Source organism: Lissotriton vulgaris, chromosome 3_1, assembly GCF_964263255.1.
Source record: "Lissotriton vulgaris chromosome 3_1, aLisVul1.2, whole genome shotgun sequence".
Taxonomy (NCBI): domain Eukaryota; kingdom Metazoa; phylum Chordata; class Amphibia; order Caudata; family Salamandridae; genus Lissotriton; species Lissotriton vulgaris.
The window spans coordinates 1,841,823,613-1,841,845,976 of record NC_141689.1 but is presented as its reverse complement, the minus strand read 5'-3'; the positions used below and the strand labels follow the sequence as shown (position 1 = coordinate 1,841,845,976).

General features: G+C 44.3%; 1 protein-coding gene across 1 annotated transcript in view; it reads left to right on the top strand.

Moving 5' to 3' along the window:
- The window catches only part of GATB (glutamyl-tRNA amidotransferase subunit B), a 596,207-nt gene that overhangs the window by 550,754 nt on the left and 23,089 nt on the right, over positions 1-22,364 (top strand). The window contains exon 12 of the mRNA XM_086962296.1: positions 21,676-21,810. Coding sequence (XP_086818422.1) covers positions 21,676-21,810 — 135 coding nt within the window. The remainder of the gene's footprint in view (positions 1-21,675; positions 21,811-22,364) is intronic.

Genomic DNA, 22,364 nt, shown 5'->3' with positions numbered 1-22,364 from the left:
CGGGGATGTCTTTTCCTTGCTTCACAATGTCATTATTGTAATAAGGAATGTTTGTGATGTATAAAAGGCGATGTCTCAGAGAACTTGTTAGAGCACCTCCCGAAAGACACTGTGTTTCGTGTCCGAAATGACAGGCTCTCCTCATGAGAAATAAAACTCTGTTCTTGTGTTCCTGCCTCCAGCGCCCGTCTCTTTATTTGGTAACTATTCAGGATGGGAACTAAGAGGCGTCTTGCGCCAGCAGCCTGGGCATCGGTTGTAATTTGGGCTGACTTTCCACACAAGTTAACTTTAAGCCTGTTCATATGCTAGTACTTGTTTATTGGCTCTGCAGCTATTGGTTATTGTCTCTCTGTCATCTCCTCCAATATTCATGTTGTGGATGGGGTGGGTGGGAGGGTAGGATTAGTTGGGCACAGGGGTTTCTTTGGATGGGATTTGGTTTGTTCTCTGATTTTTCTTCATCACTTGGTTTTTGTTTTCCTCTACCTAATTTCACATTTTGGATTGTGCAAAGCTCAACATTTAGTTCAAACCGTGCATACATTCCTGATAACGCTTCCCAGGCGTTGCTCCATTTTAACATGTCTGCCCTATGTATGCAACTGTTTACTCCTAAGCATACACTGAATCCGTTGTCCAATAGTGCTATACTTTTACTACACCGAACCTGGCAATCAAGTCCTCATTATGGCTAAAACAGGCCTCACTAAAAGTTTGAAGGTAGTCTCACTGAACGTCAAGGGACTTACCCACCCAGTTAACTGCAAGAAAGTTGAGAACTACCTGTTTAAACTTAATGCTGACATAATCTTGCTACAATAAACCAAAATAGGTCAGAAGGAAGCAATTTCCTTTATTAATAAGTGGACATCTGATGTCATATGTTCTCCTGCTGTGAACAAAAAAAATGGGGTTATAACCATGATCTTAAATAAATCGGATCTCAAATTAATATCTCATACCTCTGACTCAGAAGGCTGGTGGGTCTGCCAAAATGACCAGTTTATTCACAACCTTAACCTATAAGTCCCCAACGCCATTTCCCACAAATTCTGGAATTCCATGACTAACATCTTAAAAAGCATCCCTCACAAAGTTCTGATGATGTTAGGGGCTCATTTTAATCTTCCCCTTAATTATAACTCTAGGTAGACAGTCAAGAACCTCTCTCATCTCATCAAAATCACATAAAACGTTATCAAATATCTGCTCTAGATTTAAGTTAAAAGATTGTTGGAGACTTCAACATCCCAATACTAGAAACTATACCTTCTTTTCTCACCCACATAACTCATACTTGAGAATTGACTATCTACTCCTCTCCGGTGCTTATACTCACCTTATTGACCAAACTGACATCCCCCCTAGGCTAATCTCTGATCACTCATGCACATCTTTGATGATTATGGGGATTACTTCCAAACCAAAGAACAGAATATGGCGTTTTAATGATGAATAGATCAAAGATGACTTATCTAGAGTCCACATTGCAATAACTACCCTTAAGTATATCAATGATAATAAGGCTCCTGATGTTTCCACCCCACCTTTTGGGATGCACTAAAGGCCACAGTCAGAGGTACCTTAATAGATGTACACTCAAAATTAAACAAAGAGCACAAAATTAAAAGGTGCAGCTTAAAAAAATTAAGTCAAGACGCTCAAAACACTCCATGTATCTAATCTAGATGCCTCTACCCATAACCTCTTACCGAACAAGAAATATGAATACAATAGACTACTGAGTGAGAAAGCAGGATTCTGGATCAATACATTCAAAGGCTTGAGACACTATGAGGCAAATAGGGCAAATAGGGATGGGAAAATGCTTGCATCCTATCTAAAACACAAATAACACCAAAAACGTGTCACTGCAATCAGAGATAAATCGAATACAACTCAAACAACCCCCCAAAAGACTCTAGATATGTTCAAAGAGTTTTATGAATCCTTATATCAGAATGATTGTCAGCCTTCACATACAAACTATAAGCCTTATCTAGATACATTAAACCTACAGTGAATCAAATTGCTCAAATTGGACAAAGCACCTGGGCCAGATGGCTTTACTGCAAATGTTTTATAAAACATTTGCATCTTCACTAATTACTACACTAATTGATTTATTCAAGCATTTTGCAGACTCTGACTCTATTACAGGTTTCATAGGTGAAGTCACTATCGTGGTCATTCCAAAAGATGGTAAGGACCCAACTCTGGCCAAAAACAATAGACCAATTGCCTTAATTAACCTGGATGCTAAGATCTTAACTAAAAGACTGGAATCTTTTTATACCACATTTAATTGATGGATCACAAGTAGGGTTTATGAAGAATCGCATGTCTAATCCTAACACCCAACTGTTGTCATGTTTTAGAAAGAGCTAAAAGTACATCTTCTGAAACTGTGGCCATCACTCTAGACGCCAAAAAGGCTTTCAACAAAGTTTTGTGGACATTTCTCTAAAAACCTTGGTCAAATTCAATTTAGGCGAAGGCTTAACAAATAGATTATGTCTCTCTTTTGTGGTCTGTGTGCTAGAGTGAGTGCAGGAGGGCTTACTTCTTCCTCGTTTAGACTAGAACAGGGGACAAGACAAGGGTGCTCACTCTCCCTATTTACCATTTCTTTAGAACCCATACTGTACAATACCCTGAATAATAATTTAAAATCAGGGGTCGCATTCAATGAATTTACACTTAAGGTGGCAGCATACGTGCACGATATCCTGATTATGACAGACAATGCTCGTTCCTCTATAAAAGCACTCATAGATTCAAAAGACAATTACTTCTTGATAGCAGGTTACAACCTTAACAGAGCTATATCAGAAGTCAAAGGTCTGAATAATATATGTTCTAAAGAGACGCCTATATCAACTATCTCATATTTATGCTCCCTCTAACATTTTCAGATGAATTCTGTGTCGGGACCGGAGGCGAGGATTACGCTGTACTTTCTTCACTTTATAAGACACATAAAAAGGCTTCATTTCCCATAACCCTTGGGGGGAAAAGTCAACAGTTCAACAATAGGCACTGTCTAATCAGCTGGGGCCAGGACCCCATTATAGTCCCCTGCTCATGTTCCCTCTTCCACTTTCTTCACTGCTCGAGTAGTGTTCCTGGCCTCTTGGCCTTCTTTCTTCATTTCACAGAGTTTTTTATTGAGAGAGATTGGCAATGATATGCACAGTACATACAAGAGCAGGTAAAGTTTGTGGTACAAGTACAAATAAAGTCGGGCAAGCGATGAAATAACATAAGAGGGGGAGAAAGAAAATAAATAAAGAAAAGTGACAATCAGGCATCATATCAGTACAACACGAGAGGCTTATTACAGCATGTAATTATAACAGACTTACAGCACAGTAGGTTGTATCACGTCCATCCTTTAACACATTGAGAAGATGATTGAGAAAGCAGAATTTAGACATTTCACGGGGATTTGAAGAGATCAAAGTGCGAATCAGGTGAGGTCCATAGTTTCCTATGTTGTGGTCGCCAAGGGTTAGAAGCAAGGGCAATGTTATCGGCCCCCCTGAGATTAGAAACCCAGTTGAGCCAATGGGGAAAGGAGGCTTTGGCTGTGTTTTTCCAGTTGGTCGTTATGATTTTAACCGCCGCTGTCAGTAGGAGATCAAGTAGGGCTTTGTCGTTTTCATCTAAAGTGACAGCTTTGGAGGAACCCATAACTATAGTAGCAAATTCTCTCGGGAGAGAAATGTGTAGGGTTTTGTTAATAAATTCAAATATTCTGTCCCAGTAGGTGGTAACCCGGGGGCATTTAAATATTAGGTGTTCAAGGTCTCCTCCCGATTCCAAACAGTTCCAGCAGGAGTCAGTATCCTTGATGTTGTGAAGGAAGAGTCTTCTAAGGGTCCAAAAGGCTTTGTGTAGGAGCCAGAATTTAGTTTGGGACAGAGTCGGGCTGATTTTGTGTCTTGTTGTTGACTCCCAGATTTTGGCCCATTCGTTTTCCGAGGTGGGAGTGGAAGAATACGAATCCCAATAAGATTGCAGTGCAGAGACCAGGTTAGATTTCTGTGGTCTTATCATTTTATACATTCTGGATACCTGATGTCCAAGTTTATCTAGGGCGGATAAAAGGTTAGGGAGTGAGGGGGAAGTGTTGCCCAGATTTGCTTTTGTGAGGGCGACCTTAACGTGTAGGAAGTAGTAAAAGTCAATGCTCTCGAGTTGGAACCTGTCTTGTAAATCTTTGAATGTAAGTGGTGTTGAGCACTCATAAAGTTGGTGAGGGAAGTGTATACCCTTTCTGATCCAAGAAGGATTATACAGTGGTTTACCTCTGTAAGTTAGAGTGCCGTTCTGCCAAAGAGATTCCCACTTTGATTTCCGAAATTGGTGGGGTAGGGACTTGCTTATATGGAGTAGGGAGTTTTTTGTGTTCTTAAAGATGATCCCAGAGTCGATGTTGGGGCGTAATTTAATGGTGAGGAGGGCGGAGGGCTCAAGACCTTCCACTATAGATTTTTCTACATGTAACCACACTGGCGTGTAGTCAGGTTGCGACGTGAGCCAAGTCGCACCTTGCTTTGCCATGAAGGCGGTCTGGTAAAGTCGAAAGTCAGCCAGATTGACACCCCCTAGTGATTTATCCAGGCGTAGCTTTTTCATGCTAATTCTGGCTTTTTTCCCTTGCCAGAGGAAGGAGGAGATCATCTTATCTAATTTAGAATGAAAGTCGTTAGAAAGTGTAAGTGGAAGCATTGAACCTAGGTAATTGACCAATGGGGAAATCATCATTTTTATAGACTCTATCCGGCCCCACCATGTGATGAATCGTGGTGACCAGCCATCCAGGATTTTTTTGATTTTCGCTAGTGTGGTCGATTCATTGTGTTTGAGTGTACTCAATATGTTATCAGTGAATTCTATGCCTAAGTATTTTATGACATCCGGTTGCCAGGCTAGTCCCGAATCACCAAGGACTTCTTTGGTACTGTGTACGTTAAGTGGTTTGACTTCGGACTTGTCCTTGTTTAATTTATAACCGGACAGTGCAGAGTATTTGCTGATTGAGGACATAAGACCCTTAATTGATGCAGTTGGATTTTCTGTGGCGATTAAGATGTCGTCTGCATATGCCGCCAGTTTCACCCGGGTGTTTCCGAAGGCTACACCGGTGATGTCTTCGTTGCTCTTTATGTCGGTTAGTAGGGGTTCAAGTGCCAGTAGGAATAGAGCCGGTGAAAGTGGGCAACCCTGTCTAAAACCCTGGAACAGGCGGAACGGGCTGGAAAGTGACCCATTAATTGCTATACGGGCCGAGGGAGAGGAGTATAAGGCCATCACCATTTTTATGAATGAGTTACCCAGGTTGAATGAGCCCATACATTGTTGAAGGAAGGGCCATGAGACTTTGTCGAATGCTTTTTCAGCATCAAGGGTTATTGCGATCATCGGCGTTTTGCAGGATTTCGCTTTTTCAAGTATGTGACATAGGAGTCTGGTGTTGTCATTTGACATCCTAAGTTTCAGAAAACCCACTTGTGATGGACTTATCAATTTGGGTAGTACAGAGTTCAATCTAGTCGCTAAGATCTTGGCATAGATCTTGCAATCAATGTTAATTAGCGAAATGGGGCGGTAGTTTTTGGTCTGGAGGGGGTCTTTCCCTTCCTTGGGAATAACAATTATTGTGGCTTCGCTCATCGAGGGAGAGATACTTCCGTTAGAGGCAGAAGAGTTAAACACGGTTTGGAGAATTGGTGAAAGTTGGCTATCAAAGGCTTTGTAGAAGGATGCAGAGAATCCGTCGGGACCTGGGGCTTTGTTGTTTTTGAGTGTTTTGATGGCTGTCGAGATTTCTGTACTACTGATGGGGGACCCCAGACGTGATCTGTCAGTCTCTGAAAGTTTTGGGAGGTCGAGGGTCTCCAGGTAGTCCGAGCATGCCTTTAAGTCCAGAGATTTATCGTTCCTGTACAACTCCTCGTAAAATGACTTAAAGGTATCAAGAATCTTGGATTGATTAGTGTGTATGTTGTTTGTGGGGTCCTTTATAGAGGAAATGGTTGCTAGCTTCTGCTTATGTTTAAGATAGGAAGCTAGTAACTTCCCGGCCCTGTTCCCCTCACATAGTTTTAAGGCCTTAAAGCGGTTGATCCACACCCCTGCTCTCTTGCTTGCGATGGAATTATACTCGTATTTCTTTTTTATGAGCAGGTCAAGGGAATTGGAGTCTTGGGGGTTGGTTTTGTGTAGGGCTTCTAGAGATCTGATCTCCCCCTCTAGTAGCTCCAATTCCTTGTTTATCGCTTTGTTGGCTTTGGCTCTTATGTTGATGATAACTCCACGGATCGTGGGTTTGAGAGCGTCCCAGAGGGTGTGTGGGTCCGTGACAGGGGTATTATTTAAGAGTAAGTACTCTTCGATGGCACTAGTAATCAGGAGTTTGTCTTCAGGGTTGGTTAGCGTTTCATCATTGAATCGCCATCTTCTGGGGGGTCTGATTGAGCGGGAGCCCGCGAGTCTGGTGTGGATACATGCATGGTCGGAAATTAGTTTAGGGGCGATGTCAGTTTCTTCGATCAGATGTGCAAACGTGGAAGATATTAGGATAAAGTCAATGCGTGAGTAGGAGTTGTGGGGAATGGAGTAGAAGGTGTAGTCTCTACCCTCAGGGTTTTGGAGACGCCACGAGTCTCTAAGGCAGTATCGTTCGCATAGACGCAGAAGGGCCTCATGTGAACGTGAAGGATGAAATGCGCACTTGGATTGCCTGTCTAGCAATGGGTCTAGGGGGAGATTGAAGTCGCCACCCACAATCAGGAGGTCGTCCAGAGGAATATGTTCCATCGAGCGGGAAACTGAGTCCCAGAATTCCGGGTCGTCTGAATTGGGTCCGTATATGTTCACTACGTGTATGGGGTCATCAACCCTGCGTAAATGGGCCATCAAAACCCTCCCCTCCGCGTCGTGAGTGTGTGATACCAGTGTTAGGTTCGCTTTCTTCGATATCAGCGTAATTAGACCCCCTTTTTTGTGTGGCGCAGGAGACGACAGTATATGGGAGGCCCAGTGAACGTTTAGGAATCGTGTGTCTTCTTCCGATAGTTTAGATTCCTGCAGGAGGATAATATCTCCTTTAGTTTTGGTGACATACTCCAGCACTTTCCTTCTTTTTACAGGGTGATTAAGTCCCTTAACATTTAGCGATACAATCTTAAGGTCATCTGCTATGGAATTAGTAGTAGGCATTGTCAGGCAAGATTACCGCTAAACGAGGATCTGGCGGGGGACAGCGTACTGAACCATTTATCCCTGTGGGAATCTGTGTGTAACCGTGCCAACAAGGGAACAGAGTTATCGACATGGCTAGGGACAAAACTGGCGTGCGCATGTTGTACCTGTAGGAAACAGACATAAATAGGGACCAAAAATAACATAAGGTGATGAATAAAGCTCTAAAGTACTGGCATTTTGTAGCTGCAGAGTTCTCTCTCTTTTTCCCACTACCCATGTAAACTCTCCCTTCCCTCCCCCTCCCCCCTCCCCCCCAAATACGTACGTAGGGAGTACGACGACAGTACCCAGCTAGGCAAAACAGGAGTATTAAACATTAACAAGACGTTGCTCAGTATTTCCCATGTTAGAACGTATGTGGGTGCAAAAGTCGAGCTTAAATGCGGCAACGAGTATTATTTTCAGCAGTAGATAACAATAACAATAACAGACCAGGAGCAACTGGTAGTAGTGCACTTACAGACCTTGTAGATAAGAGTAGGTCCAGCTGAACATCGTTTTAAACTACTAAAACCACCAACTACTAAAACCATCATATTGGTACTAAGTTTCCCATTAGCTATGGCGATTATATGTGCACAGAAACATATAATAATGAACCAGGAGTGACTGTTTGCGTTGCGTAATGGAGAAGCTGTAGATAGGGTAGGAACATGTAGCTATTGTGCCCATAGCTCCCACTACTTTTGTAGCACGGAGGAGAATATCTATCAGCATCGTCAACATAGTCAATATGCATGGGAGTGGTGGAACGTTAGTGATAATGGATAATATGACATGCATTTGGTATAGTGAGTGGTCGGCTAGCAACAATAGAGACCAATAATAGGGACCAGAGGAAAGCAATTACGGTGTAGCATCAGGTACACCGTGATACGACCTGGATAGGACAAAGCGACAGTTGATCTGCACCTTGACGGGGTAGTCACGTGGTCTTCCTTTTATTAGATGTGGCATTCGAATGATCCATTTCCTGAGGTGGGTCATGCTTCAGGAAGTCTTTCAAATCCCTTGGGTCGGTGAAGACCTTCGGGCGGCCATTAAGAATGATTTTGAACTTAGCGGGTCCTGCAAAGGAGAAAGGTATGCTCTTGGATCTGAGTATGGTGCGGAGTTCGAGGAACCCCTTGCGAACTTCCACTGTGTCTTTAGAGTAGTCCTGCGTAAAGATGATCTTGTGTCCTTCCCACATGATGGAGTGGTTCTTTCTTGCGTATTGTAGGATCATTTCGACATGCTGATATCTGAGTGGCTTGCAGATCATTGGCCTGGGCCCCTTCTCGCGGGTGTTAGTGAAGGTGGGGATTCTGTGCGCCCGGTCTAGCTCCAGACCATGTGGGAATACAATTTTGGTGATCGCGGGGATCCATGCTTCCAGGAAAGCCACGCAGGAGTCTGCATCTTTTTCCGCGTTTTCCGGTATTCCAAAGATTCTGACGTTCCCTCGCCTGTTGCGGTCTTCCAACTCAGCATTTTGGCGCTTGAGGGTGTCAGTGGTGGTTACAAGGCGTTGTATGTTAGCGGCTGACTGGCGTGAGAGGTCCTCTACATCGCTGATGCGTTGCTCCGCTGTTCCCAGCCCTGATTTTAGGTCATTCATATCAGCTCTGATAGCTGTTAACTCTAGCTGCATAGAGTCCGTGTTCGCTTTGGTTGACTTGGAAATCTCAGTAAGGTCTCCCAACTTTTTCAGTATCATTTCCATTGTGGCCGCCATGTCAGCTCTACTTTTAATGGGGGAGTCGGAAATCTGTGGTTCGGGTTTCACCTTTTTTGGATTGTTCTTATCATCTTTGCCCGACATTATTGAGATTGAGGACTGAGGAGAACCCACTCAGAGCCAGGCGGACAGGCGGGCACGAAAAAACAGCTGACCCCCTCGGTGCTGGTAAGTTGGCTGGTTCTGTGTCCGTAGGAGAGTTGACCCTGAATCAAGGTCTGGCAGTTTGGCAGTGCTGTAGTTGTTAATAGGGGTTTAGGTGGGCAAGCCTGAATCAGAGTCAGAGTGAGATACCGGTTAAGGACACCCTTCCAGTAAGCATTAAAGTCGTGGTCCCCAAAGAACGATGAGAGCCTCACAAGAAGCAGGCAGGAGGACTTCCTCTTGATAGTAGAGGAGAACCGATACCCCCAAACAGATGTTTAGTGACTAGTTAGCTGAGATTACTGCCGACTCGTTTTTGGGTGGTGGCCGCCATCTTAGGGTCAGGCGAGACGGGCAGAAAGCAGCATTGAAAAGCTGTGTTCACGTTGATGTGGGCGCCTCTTACCGACATGTGGGGGATTCTGGCGTTGATTTAGCATCCCCGGTGGTGTTGGTTAAAGACCGCTGTTGCTCGGTAATAAAGCCCGAGTTGTCAGTCAGGCACCGCCGATGAGACGTGGCGCCGCCATCTTGAGGGGCTCCGATGTCGGCGCGTGGGCGGGCTGAAAGTTAGCAAAAGTCCTCGTGCGGTGTGTCAAGTGCGGCGGTCAAGGCACCGGAGGGCTCCGCGAGGCATGAGGCATCGGGTCTGTCATTTCTCCCACTGTTCTGGGCGGTGGATCAGCTGGGAACCGGTGAGGTTGCTCTCCCGAGTTGCGGAGCTCGAGGTTAGGCGGCCATTCACACTGCCGTCCAAGCCACGCCCCTTGGCCTTCTTTCTGATTGCTATTAAACTTTACTGTGGTATTTCTTTGTGCCTGTAACTAGTATTTCTTATTATTACTTAGTATTGCTACACGACCACAGGAATAATAATCACTCTTTTCATTTTATGCGCTTCAGCACCTGGGGCAGTTGCGGCGCTGCCCTCTGGTCACTAGAGAGTGTTGCATCTCAACCGCATAACGTGTCTCGCTGCCCGGGCCAGTGCGCAGTCTCGTCAATCAGTACAGTTGGCTGGCCTGGTCCCCAGCATCCTGCATGGTGCCCCTACACCTGGAGCATTACGCCATCACACGGGGGTCTTGTATTTTGAATGCCTAATGCAAAATATATCCAGAAGTGATCGGGCACCTGCCCAGGCGTGACAACTGCCTAATAGGTGGGTGTTTGGTCTCCTGCAGGGTTCTCGCCCCCTGGTATTATCCCTTTGGGCCACAATACTTGGTTGGGAAGCCTCCACCTTGTTAAAAAAATCCTAATTAAGTTTCTTGAGATCCCAGCTTTATACCCTTAATCTACTGCCCTGTGTCTAAGTCATAATGAGTGACATTGAGGAAACCAACCAACCAAGAAGAAGACCATATCACATATCTCCCCATTGATGATCACGTTTGTGAGGTTGTGGACACCTCCATTTCCAAAGCGGTCTTGCAGGCAGTGGCCCCACAGGAGAGGACATTTTTGCAATACACAGATTGCTGTTTTAAACCTATCCCTGGGAGGGAAGACATCTCGGGGCTTCTGACCCCTGCACCTCCAGCATCGCTCCCCAAGAGCCAGGTGTCGATCTTGACTCGTTTAGCAGACTGAAGCAGGCCTTTATAGACCACTCCCAGTCTATGGCTCTACCCCCCGACAACCCGGGCCCTCGGGCTAGGAAAATTAGGGTCCCCTTTCGCCTGTGGTCCGCCCTTGCAAGATGCAGACTGCCCTCTGGTTCTGATTCGAAGTCTGAGACGGGGGCTCAACATGGTGCATTTCACCCTGTCACATGCCGTTGGAGGAAGCCTTAAAGGCTCTTTCGGATATAGACCCAGAAAGCCTGATGCACCTCCAATCCTCAGAATCGGTCTCTGCAGACAATGTTACGACATTTGTTGCGGGGCGTCTTCGCAAGCCGCTGGATAAGGAACTTCACAGTAGCCTGCGGGCAGGGTGTCCACGTCATTCCCTGGGGTACAAGGTGGCATGTACTACCATCACAGATGAGCACATGCCCACCTTCCTGGGTAAATATATGTGCAACACCAAGAAGGGGATCGACCGGTCTTAATGAGCTTGCCAGGACAAGCTCCTGGATCTTTCATGTCCCTTGACCCGTATCCTGCATATGGCAGAAGACTCCAAGGTGTCTGGGACTCTGATTTCCCCCAAGGTCTTGTCTGGGTGGGCCCTACTGGCCATTATACTCTTGGGGAATGTGAATTGCGCTGTCTCTACAGAACCTCGCCATTCGCCCCTCATCAAGATTGACCCCCAAACTGGGGGATCTCGCCACATCTGAGGCGAGCCCTATTGCTTGTGGGGGGTTGTTCAGCTAACCATTCATTCATGAGCTTGGAAAATTCAAGCAGATATTTAATTTACTAGATAAAGCCCATTCCTCAATAAAACGCATCTTTACACCCTGGGTTTTCACCAGAGTGGCCGAAGCAGGGGGTGTTCAGCCGGCTCCGCACAGCATCCAGCCTCCGAAAGAGGCTACGGCGTAAAGAGGGGACAGTAGCAAGACGCTTCCAAGTTTGGGAACTTTTACCCCACAAGAGGTTACCCCATCATAGGGATGCAAAGGGAGGACACCGAGGCTGTGGCAACCATGGTGTCCATTACGGTGAGCTTTCAATGTTTTGCACTTCAACATCTGGGGGCAGGCTTGAGGATTTTGCCCACAATTGGGAGGCTCTTACCTCTGACGCTTGGGTCCATCAGACCATCCAAGGGTTCCACATGCAGTTCTATGGCTCCCTGGTTCAGGTAAGGTTCCACATTCCTTTGGTCTATTTTCCTGCAGAACCCGAACTTGTGGATGTGGCGGTATCGGAACTGCTCCACAAAGGGGCAATAGTACAAAGTTCTCCTCATCTAAGGGTTTTTTAAGCAATCTCTTCGTAGTGGACAAAAGGGATGCGAGATCAACCTGAAGGAGTTCAACAAGTGGTTGGTTTACCTTGATTTTAAGATAGAGGGAATACATCTGTTACAGGACCTCCTCCTTCCCAATGACTGGATGGTGAGCCTTGATCTTAATGACGCATACTTAACCATTCCCAACGTTCCTCCCCACCACTGCTTCTTCCAATTTCAATGGTGGGTGATGCATTTGAATTTACCAATCTTCCATTTGGTCTATCATCCGCCAGTCGTGCTTCGCAAAGGTTATGCACCCGGTGTTGGAATTCCTCAGGGCCCATGGCATTAGTCTCACCATATACTTAGGTGATATCCCCCTTATGGATCATTGCCCTCGGAATCTCTCCATGCCTTTCCGAATGGCCGCCTCTCTCCAGGAGTTCCTCGGCTTCATCATAAACCAGCAAAAATTAACTCTGATATCTGCTCAATCCCTGATGTTCTTGGGGTTCGTGGTGGGCTCAGTCCGAGCCACCCTCAGTCTTCCCTCCCAAACACGATCTGCGGTGCCTGACGGCCTGATGCTCCACCTCCCTACGCCAGCTAGCAAGGGTGGTGGGGCTTCTGTCCTCCTCGATCCAAGTTCTTTTCCCGGGACCTCTACTTTATCAGGCCTTACAATGGTTGAACGCATTACATCTCAGGAGGGGCTCACATACTTACAAACGGTTCTCCTGTCAGAAGACGCAAGATAGGAGATCCAATGGTGGCTGGCTCATATGGAGGCATGGAGTGGCCAGGTGATCTTTGGCTCCCTTCCGGACTCTGTCATAGAGTCTGATGCCATCCACAGGAGGAGGATGCTCGTCTCGAACGATCCGTGCACATCAGTTGTCTAGAACTCCTGGCGCAATTGTTCGCAGTCTGATGCTGGGCCAAGGACAAAGCTAAATGCTGTGTCCTTCTCAAAATGGACAACATAACAGCAGTCTGCTACATAAACCACCTGGGAGGCACTCAGTCCAAGAATCTGCAGGTTCAGGGCTGCGATTTCTCTGACTATTGTCTAGCTAAGCAAATCTCATTGTCAGCAGAGCACCTCCTAGGGGCAGTCAACCAGGTAGCCGACTGCGACTCGTGACTCCTCCACTACACAAACCTCTGGCGTCTACATCCACAGTGTTCCAAGCCCTCAACGAACGATGGGGCCCATTCTCTGTGGACCTCTTTGAGTCCCGTGTTGCCATCAACTCCCCCAGTATTTCAGCTGGTGTCCAGATCCACAGGCAGCAGCCACAAACGCTTTCCTCCATGACTAGCAGCCGGAGTGGGGCTATGCTTTCCCGCCATTCATGATGATCATGTGCATCTAGACTCTGGTACGGCGACAGGGGAAGATATGGTTCTAGTGACCCTGACCAGGAGATCACTAGTCTGGTAGAAAACGACTGGGAGGGTTTTGGAGTTATTCCAGAAATGACCAGGCGCACACCTGAGTAACCGCAGGGTATATGCTAATCCAGAGTACAGCAGTCCAGGCAAAAAAGGGGGGGCCATCCAGAAACAAGACCCTAAATATCCTGTTGCCCTTCATATAGCCAAATGCCAACCTGCCATTGAAGATTTTCGTATATGTTTCTATGGTATTGAAACAGTGCCAGTACATGTGAGAGGGGGCAACCGTGAACTAGCCCTCAGACGCAAAGAAGCAACTTGGATCATGCGTTTACGCAGCATAGAATTCGGATTAAATTATGACCCTGAGATGCAATATTTCCTGGGTAACTGAACCAAGACTTGTTGTACACACCTTGTTCTTCCCATTTTCATTTTGCATCACCAGAACAAATAGATCCCTGACATAGGTCAACACCAGTAGGATGTATACCTGCTTCAGGAATGTCACATGATGTCTAGAGATTTATCGAATGTCAAAAGTTTAACGAACATTAATGAATCCTTTATGTTGTCGTCTGTATTTATATATATTTTTTCAATTATCCTTTTTCCTATATTTTTCACCTATGTTGTTCACCAATGTTTTTTTATCTTTGTAATAATTTGTAGCTACAGCGAATTTCCACACATATTTCCAACACTTTTCTTCCCCATACCGGAATATTACACAACCTCTAGGGACAAACATCAACGGAACCATAAACTGATTCATCAATTTCTGCTCCACCCCTCAGGTTCCCGTAGTTTTTGTATACTGTTTTTTATACTTTTTTATACCGTGCCCCCCTTTATGGAACACCCACTATTTGGAGCAATCCACATAAAAAACCACCTTTCCTCTACCCCACTCCCCACCTATACCACGTTATATACGTAGTATTTCCTCTAAATATAGACAGGCTTTGTAGAATCAGCACTCTACACTGACGGTCTAGTTCTTCTGGTCAATGAAAGCGGAACTAGATTATAAAAAGCGTCCCCACTTCCTGTCAGGTGACCGTCTTTCGAAACACGGCGCCGGGAACTACAGGAGGGGGAATGCAGATATTCAGGTAAACTACGCCCGCCCCTTGGCCATATACTATCAAAAGTTAAAATTTAGTGCCCTATTACCAGGAATCGTATTTCTACATCATTACTTTTGTTAATCTACTTGTTACACAGGTGTATCCGCCTGTTTTTGATTTCGAGCGCTACCGCACTAAATCTTCTCCTCCCGGTTTGAGGCCTCCATTGAATACTAATGAGGTATGTTCACCGAACGAGAGTGCTCATTTCTAGTGTTTATTTTCGTCTCTAAGCCGTTCAAATGTATTCATTTTAATTGAAACACGCATCACATATATTTTTAGAGACAGCCAACTACGCGAGCTTCGTTTATTCTTCTTTTTCATCTACACTTCTGTTCCCATCCGGGTGGTCAAATCACCATTACCGTTTAACAACCTATGAGGGTGAGTCCTTTGAATGTCATTACATGTTCATTAGAAACTCTTTACAATTTATATTTCCCTTTAGGGCACTACCTGTTATGATCAATTTTTACCCTAGACCTATAATTACTCAGCATTTTCCACCACAATACTCCAGACTACGTGGTTAGACAGTTAAGATTTGTATTCCAGATGATGTTCCCTGAGGTGTACTTATTCCCACGTCCTTGCACCTACTTCCCAGTTATCCTCCTATCGCCAATATATTATTCCTTTTGTGCACTGACCTTCAGCAGTCCTACAGAGTATTAGTGGGCACAACCAATGTCCCATCAACAGGGGTGGACGCTCCCCCTAGACATAAGAACCGAAATCCCCCTGGGCGTTTTTGCTCATCCAAAGATAACTATCATAATTCGTCTCTACGATTTAACAATGTTCACACAAGTCAAGTAAACCATGCTTGAGCCTTTCAAATAGAACGCTATGTACAAGCAAAATGAAGAATGTTTCGAGAAAGCTACGTTTAGGTATATTCTATGAAATATAAATATGCCATACAGTATTATTGATATGTATATTCGGACAGTCACTCAAGTCATCCGGGGGTGCGCATTCGATATAGATATACACAAACACCCACTATTTACTCCGTCACCTTCACTTTCTCTCACACTGGTCAGTGTCAATATAAATGTTTCTAGACTCGCAGAATACAGTCACTTTTTCACCAACTGCTGATGCTTTACAAGTATCATATTCACTTTTCACTCCCACTACAGTCACCTACTGTATCAAGTCACTATTGACACAATGTCACTGCAAGGCATGCCATTTTTTCACCCCGGTCACACATACCACTTAAACTTTTATTTTCGTGCTAAACACCGTTACAAATGCATTTTTTGTATCTATACCCAGCCCTGAAGATTCGCAGTCTGTTCCCTGCGATGAAACACGTGTTGGCCAGTACAGAGGAACATTAAAACCGGTGTTACACACCAAGAACTTTACAGCTTCTTGAACTCTTTGCATTGCATCAATTGACCGACTCACTTAAGTCTTGATGTGCTCGCTCTAATTTTCTCATTGATACTGTAAATCACTAAGTAATTACTGTTTGTCTACAGTGCAAGGGCTTTGTTGTTATTATATCACTAGTCTGGTATCCAGTTCTTCTGGAACTTTCTAGGGATTTTCCAACTTCCCCACTTTCTGGATCTCCTGAAAGACCCAGAGAAGAATCCCCATCATCTAGTGCTTGAGGGGTCTCTGTCTCATATGGCATAGAGGCTTACAGGGAACGATGAAAATTTCTGGGTCTTTCACTACAGGCTGCATCCCTCCTCTCCAAGGCATAGACAATAATAATAATAATAATAATAAAACCATTTATAGAGCGCATGGTTACACTATAACAGTGTGTCCCCGCGCTAAGGAAGCAGTGCATCTAGCAAGCAAGACATTCTGTAATTGGCACCAGAGAGGGGAAGAGGGCTAATACGGGCCTAGGTTCGAGGGAATAAGTAAGTTTTCAGTTTGAGTCGGAATCTTGCCTCCGATGGTTCCATACGGAGTTCAATAGGGAGCTCGTTCCATCTCTTACAAGCAAGGTACCTGAACGAGCGACCTCCCATTCGCGCCTTGAAAATGTGAGGAACCTGAAGCAACATACACCCAGATTATCTCAAATTGCGCCTTGGGCGATGGATCGTTAAGAGCTTATGAAGATAGCTTGGCCCTTTCCCATGGGCTACACGATGTGTGATGCATAGTGATTTAAACAAGATGCGTTCCTGCATGGGCCACCAGTGGAGGGACCTAAGAGCCTGTTTCCCTGAAGCTCCTTTAGACAGATTAAGCACCAATCTGGCAGCTGAACTTTGTACGCGTTGCAATTGCTGCAATCCCTTCTTGCTCAGGCCAATGAGCAGGGAGTTTCCATAATCCAGGTGGGGGGTGACTAGTGCATGTATTAAGGATTTCCTGGTGTCAATGGGCAAATAGTCGACTACTTTACGTATGGTCTTAAGGCCTCCATAGCATTTGCCCACCAGCCTTCCAATGTGCTGTCCATAGGATAGGCTGGAGTCTTAAAGGACACCTAGGTTCTTTACAGTTTCTGAGGGGGAGGGTGTGGGCCCCAACTCAGATGGCCACCATGCTGAGGACCAGATTGTGGGAGCTCTTCCAATCACCAGTAGCTCCGTTTTATCGCCATTAAGGCGTAGACAGTTGTCATTCATCCACTCGGATAACTCCTTGAGGCAGGAGGAAAAGTTCATTGCTGCCTCATTCTGGCATTGGGCTAGGGTAATCATCACTGACTACACAAGTAAACGTTATAGGTCAGAATGAGCTTGATGGTTGGGCTGGTGTCATCAAAGACGTTTGGATCCCATGGGGACAGAGGTTTTCCACATTTCGAATTTCCTTGGCATCGGAAGGGCTTGCGTACAGGTCCATTAATACCTTCAGGTCGGCAATTTCGGCTGGGCTCTCGCAAATTGCTGGTCAGCCAGTGGAAGAGCTCTCCTTGGTGTGTAAGCTCTTGTGAGGTATTCATCTCTCCCTCTCTCTTCTTTTACAAATTCCCTAAAGCTATGTGTGGTAGGGTGTATAAAGGGTTATGAGGCTATGACGGCGGATATCTGCCCCCATTGAGAACAAAAATTGTTGATAGCCCTGTGAAAACCATTCAAGGCGGTCTCTTCCCTGCCATCGCCAAGTGGGTCTGGTGGCAAGAACCTGGCATTGATACCAAAGTTTTTGGGACTCACTCAGCTAGAGGGGCTATGGCTTTCACACACTGAGCACACCAGGAAGAAATTCTTAACGCAACGGACTGGTCCTACTTTAAACCAGTCCCGAGTATTGCTTCGCTGGTTGCAGATAAGCTTTGAACAAGCGTAATCCTCACCTCCGGTCCTGACATAGAATAAAAAATGTCCTAGCTATTGTAACGGAAAGTTTCAATTTAATTGAGGACACTGAGGTGACGATTAACCCACCCATCATCCTTCCTATAATATCATGGATTCACGTTAAAGCGGGTATTATTGTTTTCTTGGATGTTGATACATGTACGGCTTCTTATGTATTATTGCCGTGAGGTGGTTATTGGCAGAAACGTTGCATAGGCAGTTTAGTTTCGGCTTCATATACCTTCACTCATGTTTCCTCTTGGGTCTGATGGGTCGAATCAAGATTAAAGATGTCCATATCCATCTGCAGTCACAGGAAGAAGCAACATCAACGGGGGACTATCAAGGGGCCCTGGCCTCATCTGATTGGACAGTGCATATTGTTGAACTGTTGACTTTTTCCCTAAGGTTTAAGGGAAATTAAGTATTTTTTGTGTTTCTTCAAAGTGGCTGCCTTTTAATAAAGTGATGTAAGTACAGCATAATATTCACCTCTGTATTCTTAATAGAATTGAAACATTCAGTTATGATAGCTAGGCAATTTTTCATACTGTCACAAACTGGACAAAATGCTATGAAACTTTATTTGGCAAAATAAACGTCCTAGAATCTCAATAAAGAAATCCTCAATGTCACATAATCTTTGGAGGGGTAAATTTGGCAAATTTAAGAAACTACCAAACTGCCCAATTTGCAATATAGAGAGCCATATGGTTTTCTCCACTGCTAGACTATACCCCAACCTGGCATTTGGTTGAAAACCTGATCTTGGAAGATTCATACCCCACAAGGCACCCAACTACCTCACTCAAAAGTTGACTATATCAGGAAGGTCGAGATCCAATAGAAGTACAAAAAATCTACTCCTGAAACTTCGCAGATTCCGGAAGGAAAAAACTTACAAACGCTCCTTCTCAGGAATGGCACCCAGGATCTGGAATGCACTCCCTCCTGAAAGCAGGCTTATCTCCTCCACTGCCTTCTTCAAGAAAGAGGTGAAAGCCATCCTTATGGCCAAGTTCACCTGAACTTTATTGTTGTTGGATCAGAGACTTTGCACCGCTTTTGTATCACTGGCTACCTCTAATGTCTAATGATATCGTATTCTTATTTGATTGTGAGCCTATTATACTACTCACTTACTACCTATTACTATATTGTACACGTTAGTTTGCTGAAACTTGATGTCCCTACCCCTTGTCTCTCTGTAACTCTTAGAAAGTGGTATAAGCCATCCTTATAGCCTAGCTCTCCTGATCTCTATTGTAGTTGGATCAAAGACTCTGCACCGTCTTATATTATCGTTTACTTGACTGTTTATTGTTATTTTATCAGCACATGACTGCTATCCGATCATGCTATTGAATATTATACTGTACCGAATATTATGTTTAGTCACCCTCCTGTTGCCCTCACCCCCTGCCTCTGTGAAGCGCTCTGATATCTGCAAAGATCTTGTTCGCGCTATCTGAATAAATAAATAAATAATAATCATGCTACTGTCCACTAAAATTATGCAATTGCATACAGCCAAATACACATTTATAAATACCAAACAGACCTTATTGAATCTAGACAAGCTTCTTAAATCCCCAATAAAATCCTCTACCCTGATCTCTATCTGAAATAACCTATTTTTCAAGATTAATGGTAATTCAGTCTTTTGGAAATCACTGACCTCCAAAGGCATCCGCTTCTTGGAGCAATTAGGTTGGATGACCTGCTTACTTTCAAGGAACCTCAAACCCAGTATCAACTGTAGGGCATAGATGTTTACGATTTTCTCAAGTTTAAGTCCTGTGTATCTAAAGCTAAACCCTGCTTATCAGATCCATCCCTCCCTACACTGATTAATTTAACCAACAAAACTGGACACCGGGTCTCAAAATTCATTAAACTCTTACAGCCTACTTCTACACCTTTAAACCTTGCAACGCAGTGTAAATGGGACAAGTCTAATTCCATCTTCCAAAAGGAATGGACTCTGATGTTGAATTTGGTTGTCTCTCACAAACTCATCCCTGCCCTGTCCCAAACCAAATACTAGCTTCTACACAGGATGTACTGGACTCCACAAACTATCCCTCGGGGACGAACTGACTTGTTGGGACTGCAATGAGGAAGTCAATGACTTGCCACACCTTCTTTTTCACTGGCTCTCAGTTACTATATTTTAGGGTAGAATTTTTTGCTTTCTTTCGACACGATTCGGATTTCAGCTGAACCAAGATTTTAACTCCCTCGTCAAGGGATTTCTGGATGGGCTTGCCCAATGATGCACTATTATTGGACATCCTATGAACTGCAGTGTGTAGGTCTGTACTATCTAACTGGAAGGACATGGCTACCACTTCTTTTAAATCTTGGTTGAGCTGGATTGCACACTTAAGAGAGGCGAATAATATTGCACTTTACCACTCTGCATAGAAACCACAACATAGATCTTGTGGGATACTCTTGACACCTACTTTGCTAAGAGTAACCCCCCATGATATTCCCCACTTGCTCTTTATCTTGTCCGTCCTCCCATATGTTATTCAACATTGTTTTGGGAGAGGTGTGGCGCCGCGGCCAGGACGACTGACGCTGGAATCTGGGGATCACCTTTCGATCCCCAGCGCCGGCGGCAGATTAGCCCAGCACCATGTGACTCTGGGCAATAGCTTGCTTAATCTTCCCGACGGCGCCTAGCGACCTTGAGAAAATTACTGGTAATTGTTCGTGCTTTACAAATGTGGATTGTTGTTGTCTAGTTTCACCTGCAATATGCATAAAGTATTCCCATATTCACCTCTATATTTCACAAACCTTTATATGTCTGGATTCTTTCCAGTGTTGTGAGCCATTTTCTTCCAAATATCCTTTGCAACTGTTATCATCATTTTCATGTAAATTACACATACAGGATGCATGTTCCGCTCTCTATATCTTATTCTACTGTCGTGATAAAGATTTGACTTCATAACAATACACAAGGTTTCCTACAATCCTTTCTTTGATATTTTATTAGTATCACAGATTCATATTATGTTATATATATATATATGTTTCTTTTGTATTTTCTTGTGAATGTATTCTGCTAAAAATATCCCAATAAAGATGTTTTAACTGTAAAAAAAAAACATTTATGATATCACCATAATTCAGTTTTTAAGTGAGTTACTTATGTCCATGCTTCTGTTTCATGTCCTATGTATCCCTGGAGAAACCCTTCCTCTTACACCCCACCAATTGTGGGTGTGGTCTCTTTCTGTGCTCTCCTTCAACGTGTATTTAATTATGCAGAAATAACTAAAACAGCTAGGTGAATGCCCACAGACATGCAAGTTTATGGGTGTTCACCAACATTTGCATGTGACCCATTTTGGAATACCTACAAAACTGCCTGAGAGCAGTTTTACTCTAAAATACATTTCTCTGCATTAAATACCATGAGCCGCACCATTCCTGACCCCATGAATCTGGAATGAGAATTTCCACTTGTTAAAAAAAGTATTAACTGGACCTTGTTTACATTTGTTGTGCAAATGCCACTCTGAAGGAGACCCGCAATACACCAGGTATCATCCTTGCCTACCAAGACATTTAACAAATTCCAGTAAACCTTTGTGGACATGACTGATTTCCTGGTATCTTGCTAAACACTAATTTAGTAACAAACAAGCAAAGTTACCTCATCGATCTATATTCCAATTGAAAATATTCTGTGCTATTCTTAAGTCTGAAGCGAGGAATGCTAGTTTCGACATCTTAATTTTTAGGATAGCTTCCCAGATCAAGTTTCAAGTTAGATAAAAACGAAGTCACCGAATGAAAAGGAAACTGGTGCATGATTTCAATCAACAGTGGCATTCTCTTGTGCTTTTAGGTGTTCCAGGAACTGTGGGAGGATGAAGCAAAGTCCCCATCTCAGATTGTTGCGGAAAAGAACCTTGGGTTAATATCAGACCGAAAGCAGCTAGAAGAAATCATTAACGAGATCATGGAAGGGCACCCAGAGGAGGTAGTTAATCTTGGGAACATACTTTATTTGCATCCATTTAATTGTTTTAACATTTTCTTTTGGGCATTACCTCGTTTTCTTCAATATCTTTGCAGGACATCTTATAGTTTGTCATTCCATTGTAAGCAATATTATATTGTTATATTGTTGATATTCTCAAATATACAAATTTGGGCGTGGAGGATTCACAAACCCTCCCTATCTCGTGCCTGCCTGAGATCAGATTGGCTGCCAACACTTCAAACCAGATCTGACATCTGTAAAGCTGCCAAAACCAAAAGGGGGTTGCTGTACTGTTCCTAAACAAGTCAGAGATAGGAAAGTTCTTGCTGGCGTGACCAAGTGGAGGGGAAAGACAGGGGATATAATTAATGCCCTGGGGAATCCATTATGTTGGATATATTTGCCTCACACACCCCGAGGAGTGTCATGCTTCATCATCGGCGGTTGCTCCTCGTCGGGGAGGCGGTGCAATCCCCGACGGGCACACCTCAGAGAGGGGCTCTTTGGCGGAGATCTTTTTTCCAACTGCCTGTAGGTGAAGTGGGGGTATG